This window comes from Castanea sativa, chromosome 2 (assembly GCF_040712315.1).
Source record: "Castanea sativa cultivar Marrone di Chiusa Pesio chromosome 2, ASM4071231v1".
Taxonomy (NCBI): Eukaryota; Viridiplantae; Streptophyta; class Magnoliopsida; order Fagales; family Fagaceae; genus Castanea; species Castanea sativa.
In genome coordinates, this window is record NC_134014.1 from 20,694,384 (window position 1) to 20,705,322 (window position 10,939).

A 10,939-nucleotide genomic window follows, 5' to 3' on the forward strand; every position below is an offset into this window, starting at 1 on the left:
TTATGGCAAATGCAAGAAAGTGATGATAATGCAAACTGATAGTGACTGGTGGTGAAGGGGAAGGGAAAGTGGTAATCCTGTTCATAGAATCCCAAAGTGGTAAGCCTTACTCTGGGATAATAAACATGAATTTCTGAACCATGTATCAAAACATTATTGGTGGTGAATAAAGCTTTAAGAGTTTGGAAACAAGTTCATAGAAAGTGCATGTTTGTTAGAGGCTGAAGGGAAAAAGTATGTAGCATGTTATTTGTAAACTAACTTGGCAAGCCACTGTTTATCACACTTGGAGTGAAAAAAATGCAAGAATTCATGAAAGAAAACCATATTTCTTAAAGTAAGTGGACTTTGCTTGAGAGAACATATTTCTTTTTGTTTAAGTTCCATTGTCTGTAGTTGCTACTGCATTAGACAGACAAAACTTTCAAGTAGCCAGACCCACAGTATGTGCCAAGCAAAAAGAAGATATACAGAACAACCTTTCAGAAATGTAAGGCACAGTTCATGTCCAACTTAGAATGCCTAAATGTACAAGAAACATTGCTGTTTTTACAAGAGCTTTGTTCATTACAATTGGTACCTTAGAATTCACATTTTGAATTGGATATGTAATGAATGCTTTGTGTGACTGCACATTTTGTTATTTTGAAATGTGGAACCCTTTTGCAATCCCATGCCTCTCTGGGTCAGCTTGTAAGGGAGATCTGTACGCGAGTCCGAGAAAGGGTTCAGCCATCAGAATCCATCTCGCTGACTGGTAAAGGAACTTCATTTACTGCCCTGTAGTGGCCGACGTTGTTTACTTGCTCATTCTCCAACCTATTAAATTGACAATTTACAAATATGAGAAAACTTTACTTTCAGTTTCCATAGTTCACAAAGCTATGGAGGAACATCTTAATTACATCACTAACCAATAAAGAACCTAATAAGTATTTCTCAAAAGTTCCTGTTTATGTGGCTTTGTTTGTTAATTTTGAGTATGCTAGAAAACAGTTGATAAAAATTTAAAGTTTGGGGGGGGGGGGGGGCAAGTTGTTTCCAATTAGAGGCATTATCAATAAGATAGCTGCTAATATAACTGTCACTCTCAGAGTCTTAAAATGCTAGTCATATAGTTCAATTATATGTTGAAGAACTCTGCCTAAACAGGATAACAATTTTAACCAAATTTTTTTAATGTAAGACTGAAAGTACCTGTAAAAGTTCCAATGCCCACGACGAATAACTTCTAATGAAGCCAAGAGGAAATCTAGTAACTTTTTCTCAGGATCTCTATTGATTTTCATTATGGTCTCCAGCCATGCAAGTCTTAGAACAGCATTCAAGGCCTACAATTCAGTTTCTTATCTGTTCATATCTTTTGTCTAAAAGTGGTATAAAGAAGGCCACGAAAATTCTACTAGGACAAAAAAAGAAAAAGAAAAAAAGAATAAGAGTTTGCTCACCATGGACATGTAATAGATGCTTTTATTCTTCAGAATTAAATTATCTCTAAGGCATAAATTTTTGGAGGGTCTGAGAAGACCCCAGTCCCTATAAAAATCCCAGTACAACTGATATACTGTAGCCACCCCAGAGGTCACCAAGACCACAGCAAGCCATACATGGCAGTTTTTTGGGTCATATTTATGCTGCTCGTATGTCAACCTCGCGCCAGCTGCCACCATGGCCGAAACATACTTCCCCATGTTACCCAAATGTTCCCCTTTAGAATCTTCGTACCATCTTCTTGCACACTTGTAGTTTCATTGAAAAGCAAAGTGTTAGTTGGACCAAGAATGCTATAACAGGCAACAAAAGTTTTCAAAAACTTGCTGAAGTGGTGAATTGTGATTAATGCAACATCATTTTCATAGGAGTAAATAAGGCATACAGATTTTTGGACAAATTGGACAAAGTTTTTGAAGCTATCTCCTCTATCCTACTACATGGCGATTTATAAAATCATCAATGTGTATTATTTAATCAAGTTATATGACTCATTAAAAAGTCATGTGAAAACTAAATATGGATAGTCTCTTTAATTGCCATATAATGTGTTGGAGGAAAATAGTTTCAAACTGGTTTGGAGGTGAACTTTTTCTTATAAGATTATACAATACTATAGGATAAATTGTTGGTCCTCTTCCACTTTGAGGTCCTAGGCAATTAGTGGAAGAGCCGCCACTCCAACGTACACAAAAGAGGAAAACAATTGATTAGACTACAATAGAGTTTGGGAGAGCTACCTGCATTGCTCGCCAATAATATGGGAAAAACGAAATTACATAAGATAGCTCCAGAAATAGCTTTCCATTAGAGCAGGTTCTGTACTGGTGTGTTATGAAACTTCTTGCCAGAAGGTTGCAAGCTATGGTTTCCAAGTGCCTCAGCAATGCAATCTATAAACAGAGAAGAATTTATTGGAGATTAGTCAAGGTATATCGAGAGAAGAAAGTGAATCTAAAACAAGTTTATTTAAATGTCCCAAAAGTTGTTTGGTTATCAAGAATATGAGTAAAATAACATAGATGTTTGGATTTTATAAGGCAAAAGTTACTTTTTTCATTGGACAATATATTGTAGCCTTGTTGGTTTAAGAGTTGTTACCTGGCTAGTAAGTTGGTCAGCCATGTAAAAGTCCACCATAGAAACCTAAATACATAGAATTATTCAAACTAATTGAAATAGCTGTAATTTAATAATTGTTCATATATTGTGAATAATGAATACCACTAATTGTTGAAGGAAATGAGAAAGGAAATAAATGTACCTTAAAAAATGGACAGCATACTATATTACGAATTATACGAATGAAGCGGTAGCGTGTTGGGCGATAGAAGATATTAAATGGCCATAGGAGCATAGTGAAGGCCAACTGAAAAACAAAAAAGGATTTAAGTTTAGAACAAAGGCAATACAAGATTCATAAAAACATTTAATGTTGGCATGAAAACCAGGCTTTACCTGGAGACAGCCAGTGTGTGTTGGGTTTATGAAACCCAGGAGATTTTTAGTCTAACTCTGAAACCTAGACTTTTCGTCATTATATTGTGGCCGTAGCAGTACTCATTATGTAATTAACTCTACTCAAGCCTTATGTTTGCTTGTTATGAATGAGTCCGGACCTTTTTACAATTTATATTTAAATATGTACATTAATAAACAGTTTTTTGATAAATTTTCTCATACACAGCACATGTTAGAAATTAGTTTATTAAAAAGCTAAGAACGCCTATGCTAGTTGCTACATAAATATCAGTAACTTAAGAGGAGATTTTTCCAATTAGAGCATGTTAATTTCTTGTTCTTTTGGTCCAATATGATATATAGAACATCAACAATAAAATTGCCAATAGTCTTGTAGTTTGATGGGTTAGTACCTAATAGTGTTTTCAATGAAAACATTAAAGTTCAAATCCAACTTTTCCCCCACTATCGAATTATCAGTTTTTTTTTTTATAAAAAAAAAACCAAAATTAAATTAGCACTAACCAGAAGAAGAAGTCCAGGAATGGCATCCACTGGGCCTTGCGGGTATCCACTGGCTCCTAACAAAAGGTGGATGACCAATGCTCCAACCACAATTGTCATGAAGGTGGTGCACATGAGGAATGCATCTCGGTACGTGAGGGCTGTGTTTGGTGAGGATCCAAAGATGAAATTGTAATTGATTCGTTTACTCTTCCACATGAACAAATTGCACCCATGCATGAACAAGTGCAAGCTTAGCAACGCAAACATGCTGCACAATTCACACCTTTACTATTAGCATATCAATAACATATACCGTCTTTTACCTTATAGTAGAGAGTACATGGACAAAATATGATATGTAAAAAAATGGTGAACATTACTAGTGTTTTTTCAGGAACCTCATCATTCAATTCCAGATTGGGTCGGTTGTCGTGTTTGCCAGAAACCCGACCCAACTTGATCCATGGACCATGGTCAGCCCTAATAGCTTGGTTTTAAACATATTTAGAGTTTTTCATAAATTTTTTTTTTTCCAACCCAGTTAATTCTAGACACTTTAGTCCAAATATCTATGGTTTATTTTTTAAATGGCTTTGTACTTAAAAGTGTAATTGTCGATCTTCTTTATAAGGAAAATCTAGTTTCAAATATTTAGTTACCACTTGTAGCAAGGAAAAAGAAAATAAAATCAATGGTTAATTTTTGTTTTACTTTATTGATACAAAGGCTTGTTCAATTCAGTCAAGTTAAATCTTTTTAGGCAAGTAAAACAAGTGAAATAAAGTCTTTTTAGGAAAATGTGAAATAAGGCCACCTGAAAATTGGGTATACTGTGTTCATATAATCTTTTCTTCTATCGCCATAGAATACACCCGTCAAGTGTGCCAAGAGAGCATACACAGTAAACAGTGACACAAAACAACCCGTAAACAATCCTGCAAACAAAGCAAGCAACTTTATTCAATGTTCTTAAAGGAAAGGCAAAAGAAAAAAAATAAACTTTAGTCAAAAGTGGCACAGTTTTATTCTTATGAAAATGAGAAAGGGAGGCACGGTGCCTGGTGGAGCCTACTTAAGATTGCATATTATTCACTATTGATGGTGGTTATTAGTCAGGACTAATCCCACTAGGCAATTAGTGGCCAGCAGGGTTCAAGTGTTAATGGAGAATTAGTATATATATGTGGGCTATTAGTAGTAAAAAGATCATTACCAACAAGGAAGGTCACCATGTGAGAAGCTTTTCGCTGCTGGGGCCTTAAGAACTTCATTGCCTTTTTTCTATCATTGTTGGCAAAGTGCTTTGTGAATATGGACTCCACTTCATCCATCATTCGAACCACCTTTTACAAACCAAATATAATAATACACACACAATTCCTTATTAGAACCATCACATTATTCTCCAAAATCTTCTTAAAGAAAAGTAAAAAGTATCAAAGACAACATAGTACTGAAATTATTGGTCAGTAAATCACTAACAAAGATTTTTTAATATCCACAAAATTCAATGCTGACAATGGAAATTGTTTTTAGGTGATTGGTGGGGATTGACTCAGTTACCTTGGACATACACATTCCAAATGGGCTTCCAAGCTTTATCACCACCAAAACTATTATTATTATTTTTGTTATTTTTATTCCTATCCGATAAAGTACAATTAGCGGTACTTAAAAATATACTTCTTGCCCTCCAAATCTTATCAGTACTTAGCGGACGGCTAAAAAAGATTATTCCTAAAACAATTCACTTGTTATTTGAAGAAATAATGTGTGGTTATTACGCCTAGTAACTTTAGTGATTTAGATGTGCATCTTTGTGTCAAGAAATGACTAATTGTCCTAAACATTTAATATTTTTGATAAAAAAAAAAGAATATTACTACAAGACTTGGACATACATAATTATACCTCTCTTTAATTGTCATGTGACTCAAATAAATTTTTTTTTTCTTGACTTAGCAATTGGCAATTGGCATAGACTATTTGGATGTAGGAAATGCAAACTTTTGAAGCTGCATTCTTGTTTTAGGTAAAGACATACGATAGTGGCCGTATAGAAATCAAAGCAATCATAGGCAAAGAGTTCATTTTTGAAGAAACAACAATTAGTTTACCTTGTCAGAGCTAATAAAGTGAGATCCCTTCACTGCTTTTAGATAATTTTCCGAGGTATTCTGGTTGGATACCTGTTCATATGAAATATTAAAATTTTAAAAGTTGTGGACAGAACTTAGAATATAATTGCATCATTAGTATAGTATTATATGCTAGAACAAATAATTTCATTGGAATATACTTCAACTTAATCCTTTCTAAATACTACTACTACATTTTAATTCAATTGTATTTCTGGAAAGTAGATAAGGAAAAATGTGTTTAGAAAATCAAAAAATAATTAGGGCCCTTGTAAAAAATATGATCTAATTGTAATCGAATCCGTATTGTCCATTTTCTGCAATAGTCAAAAGTTTTATGTAACAGAAAAAAGAAGAAAAAGAAAAAAGAAGAAGGAAACAACGGTGCTCCAATAACTCCATTTAGGTAACGTGGTATGAGTCATGGATTGTTAGGAACAGTAGGTTGATAATTGTTAGGAGTCTCACAGTCTTCATGTGAGGTACTTGACATCATTGTCTCCAAAACCAGTTAGCTTAGACATGGTATATACGAAATGTAAGTATTACATCAATTTTTAAATTTTAAAAACTCCCATTTCATTTCCTGTTATGTAAAAATCATCAAATTTAATGCCATTGAATGCTATCGACCTGAATTGCCAACTAAAAGCTAAAAGCTTTATCTACCAAATGTGTAAAATCCTAGTGACCAGAATATATCTATGCAATTCCTTTAGTGTCTTTTTCTTCTATTTGTGTTGTCGAATGTTATATATATGGTAAGCTATTTTCATTTGGTCAATTGAGATCCAGATATTACCACCATACCTTGTCAAATTTCTTCATTATTTTGACAAATGCCGTCATGTTCAGGGAGCTGCAACAAGGAGTGAATTAGTTCCACTAAAAAAAAAGTGAATTAGAATTGAACATGCTTAATTTAGAGAAAATAGAGAAAAAACTCAAAACACACAATCAAAAATCCCCTGCCACTTCGTATTTATTGAGTTATCACAATTACACATGATCCCAAAAACCACAAGTTTCTTTGTCCAGAAACAACTTCTTAATATCTATGGATGTGCCACAAACTAAATAAAAACAATTAAAAACTTTCAAAATACATTAACTTGATACTGTTACATTGTTGTACTCCGAAACTATTATTATTATTATTATTATTATTATTATTATTATTATTTAGAGAATTTCAATAGATGACATCTGTTTCTAATGATAGTTTTTTATCATTAAACGAAGACACTAATTAATTTTTGGTGTAGGCGGGAATTGAATTACAAATCTCTTATTTAATCACACGAAACTTTACTAGTTGAGCAAATTAGAACCCACAAACTATTATTAAATAACTACTCCAAACAAGGATAACATTATATTAATTTAGGTTTCTCTTGCATTGCAGCCTCAAAGTTAGTTTGAATTTATTCTTCTTAACAAATCCAATTTGATTTTTTGCGTCACATGTGGCCGTGGATATTTTTAGGCCTCGGCTCCCTTTCGAAAAGGCAAGCGCATTACCTTCACTAACTTTCATTTATTAAAGGCAGCCACACGAGGCAATGGAAAGTGCCATGCAGCTCATGTCTAATTGGGTTTTGATAATCTCTTATCCACAATTTCACATTCACTTTAATATATTAAATTGTGGACATTTTTGCATTAGTTACACATATGTATATGCAATAATAAATGGAAACAAGTGTAATTATTATTATTATTATTATTATCATTATTTTTTATTTAACAAGTTCCATCAACGCTAACCCAATAATCAAGGTCAAATTTCTTTAACTTAAACATTTTCTCATAACTAATAATTAATTAAAAGAACAAATAAAGAAGAAAAAAAAAACCTGTAAGTTTTGAGTAGACCAAGCCCTTTATAGAGCTCCATAAATGCTCCTCTAATCTTCTTCTCTAAGCATTGGACCTTCTTTGGATTGATGACGAATTCACCAGAGCTTTCCTTTTTGAGGTTATTCATCAAATCTTCATACAGAATTGAAGTAACGGAACGTGGTGCGTTGGCCGAACTGTCAATCTTCATGGCCATCTTAGGTTTCCCATTCTTTGTCTTAGTCCTTGTCCCGGAGTCCATAAAATATACCCCATTTCTTTCTAATGCAGCTCGTACTTCCTCTGCTTCCGACATTTGAGGGCTTTCAGCTAATTCAATCGAGCTTTCTGTTTAATTTCACATAATTAGAGATGATAAATTGCAAATTTATACATTATTACTGACTTTGGTAAGTTTTGATTGTGCTGAAGGCAAGTTTGAGTTATTAAGAAATAATGGATTTAATTATTTAATTTATCTGATTTAATTGTGTAGAGTTCAAATCACCAATCCTTAACTATCAAATCATCCCAAAAAAAAAAAAAACTTATAAGACTTAAATAGATCCCACTTTGAATATCAAAAATTAATCGATAATAAAGTTAATTGAAAGAAATTAAAAGTTAACGGATGTCTTAAAGAGCTTCGGTTTAAAAAATATTTGTAGAAAGTTTTTATGAGAATTGAATTTTTGGTCCTATTAATGAGTGCTCTGGGGATATTCGTTGATAGACTATTTTAAGAAAATTTTAATACAACTTCATGGGGAATATAAAAAGTTATCAATAAAACCAATCAATTTTTTTTTCTCAATAAAAAAGTTTCTAAAAATATTTCTTAAACCAATATCTAAGGACTTCTAAACTTTTATTATATATTAACAACTTTTTATATTTTTCATAAAAGTATTATCAAAACATTCTCAAATTGTCAATTAACAAATATTTTAAGGATAGCTCTTAATTAGATCTAAAAAAAATAATCCGTGAAATTAAGGTTACCTGAACCTCCTTCCCAACAGAGTATCAAAAGCTACTAACTTTCTACTATGAATTTCTGGAAAATATATTTATGACCCATGCATGGTGTTTTTGATGCCGTAATTGAATAAGAACAGTATTGATTGGTTCATTTTGTCCACTTATACCCTTGTCTTACGTGCGTTGGCTACTTGCTCTGTGAAAGCTCCAAAGTTTCAATGTATATCTCTAGGAACTTTTATTATGAAAAAGTTCAAATACCATACATATTCATATAAGCTAAATAAGCTGAGAAATAAGTAACGTGATTATTAGTTGTGGGAAGATATGATAGAACTCACCAGAGAAACTAGAACTGCGGTCAGGAGAGGACCAAGAACGAGGAGAATTTCCTCCATTCAAACTTGGCATAGAGATTTTCCGGCGACGCTTGTTGAAAATTTGATTAAGGTCGAGTATAATCTGCAGTTGCTTGTTGAGATCTTCTCGTTTCTTATGAAACTCATCCTCTTCTTCCTTGTAAAATTGGTTGACCTTATTAAGCTCGTTATCCAATTTTTCAAAAAAGAATTTCACCTAAACATCAATCAAATACCCGTAAATAATGTCAGTAAAAGAAAAATAATTTTATTTTTTGGTAAAAAAAGTAATTAGTATAAATGGGTCATAAGTGTAACCTCGTCTTCTTCATTAAATAACTGAGAAAGATCAGTTACATAAAGCTCATCCCCACCATCGTCAATGCTTTCGCATTTGACCTACAAAAAAAAAAAAAAAAAGGATATAAAATGGGATAAGTTTCTTGCTTTCTATAATATTAGTTTGTAATTATGTACGTCTTTTTCTTTGGTTTTTGTGCATTTTTTCTGCCACTCACAATTATTTCGTGATAATGAGTGTGAATCCTATAACCGTTTTATTGCTTTCGTGAAAGATTGAGAGACTCTCCAAAAGGGAAAGCAGAAGACACCAACAATGGTTCTATAATGGATCGCAGTTGGATTCCCATAACATTTTTGTCATTTCTGTTCCATATTCTTTTATTCTTCTATAGTAGTACTATTTGACAAACAAACTTGTATATCTAAGCATTTCTTTCTAGCAAATTCGAACAAAACCGAGATAACGAAGGTCATACATCAAATCTAATGCAAATTGAGAAAAGAACAAGAAGTTATTTGAATTATTTGAAATTGAGAGTATCATGTTCCAACACGCCGACAATGTTATGTACAACAAAAAAATACTGCACTAAATGTTATGTTCGTGGGACCCTTTTAAGAAAAAACTAAATATGGCTATGTCATCCTTGCAAATATGCAAGCTGGTGATAAAAAATTAAATGAATCTTGAGCACAAAATTTAGATACAATAACAATTTTTTAAGTGCCGTAAACTTTTGTAAATTTATAGAGTTGTAACTTTTGATCTTAGATTTACCCTAAGAGATACACAATAATAAAGTAACAGTTCTCACATGTATTGTGCCTTAAATTTACCCTTTAATTTATACATTACAAAATATTCAAGGGTATTATCAGCGAATCAGTTTACCTATCAGTGGCATCGGAAGAAACCTAAGACTCTTAAGACTTTTGCCTGAAAATGATGTCGATTAAAACTTTCTAAAAATTCACACAAACAAACAGACACGACAAAGTGACAAATCCATACACACATACCTTTCGGATACGAAAATACTATAAAAGAACAAAAGAAGCTTTCGTAAATTTCGGATGCCTTTAGCTTTTAAGACTCATCGGAAACTCCAACAAGTCATCGGAAAATCCTAAATGAATTCAATCCCACTTACGAAACCACCGGAAAACACAGAAAATGTCACCGGAAGTATATTCCAGTTGCTTTTTGTGTGGTTACATTCCACTTCAACCACGGTTATTATTATTATTATTATTTTGTAAGAGGGTGTGCACAAACGTACATGCATACATATGTATAAACATGTTTATGTATATGTATTATTGTAAATATATACCTGAATTATATCGGTTTTGTTCTCTGAATTTCGGAACTTGTCATAGATTTTCTTGGCGAAGAAACGAATAGAATCGAAAATGGAGACGCCAAAGTCGCCATCTGTGTGTTGGGATGGTTTGGATATAATTCTAGAAACTTTCACCTTCTTTACATGTTTCTTTAAAAGTCGATAGTTTACAAACGCATCCTTCCATTCTGGGATGAGTTGAGCTTCAAGCTCCTTAGAGAACTTCACCATTTTCTTCTCGTTTTTTCTTGAAGTGTGTGGTGGGGGACGAGTGAGGTATTAAAGGAGAGCTTAAGAGGTAAGAGTGAGTGATTTAAGAAGTATCCATATATAGAGTAGAGATGAGGGAAAGAGAGAGAAGAGCCGTGTAGCAAGAGTAGTAGAGGAAATGAATTGATCAGTAATTCTGATGTGGAATTTTTAAATTTACTTTTGGGAATTTTTTTTTTAAAATTTTAATAAATGATCTAGTGGTAATTTAATGAGACTAAAATGATTGGAATATATATACATATAT

General features: G+C 32.8%; 1 protein-coding gene across 1 annotated transcript; it reads right to left on the reverse strand.

Moving 5' to 3' along the window:
- Window positions 1–328: 328 nt before the first annotated feature.
- LOC142625811 (phosphate transporter PHO1) lies at window positions 329–10,704 on the reverse strand. Its single transcript, XM_075799535.1, has 15 exons — window positions 10,414–10,704; window positions 9,095–9,175; window positions 8,759–8,993; window positions 7,454–7,784; window positions 6,408–6,456; window positions 5,577–5,648; window positions 4,673–4,802; window positions 4,274–4,394; window positions 3,478–3,727; window positions 2,756–2,860; window positions 2,593–2,637; window positions 2,232–2,384; window positions 1,449–1,739; window positions 1,198–1,331; window positions 329–819 (listed from the first exon to the last, which is right to left on the reverse strand). Exons 1-15 carry the CDS (start codon window positions 10,651–10,653, stop codon window positions 729–731), a joined length of 2,328 nt encoding a protein of 775 aa, XP_075655650.1. The 5' UTR covers window positions 10,654–10,704; the 3' UTR covers window positions 329–728.
- Between the last annotated feature and the right edge of the window lie 235 nt (window positions 10,705–10,939).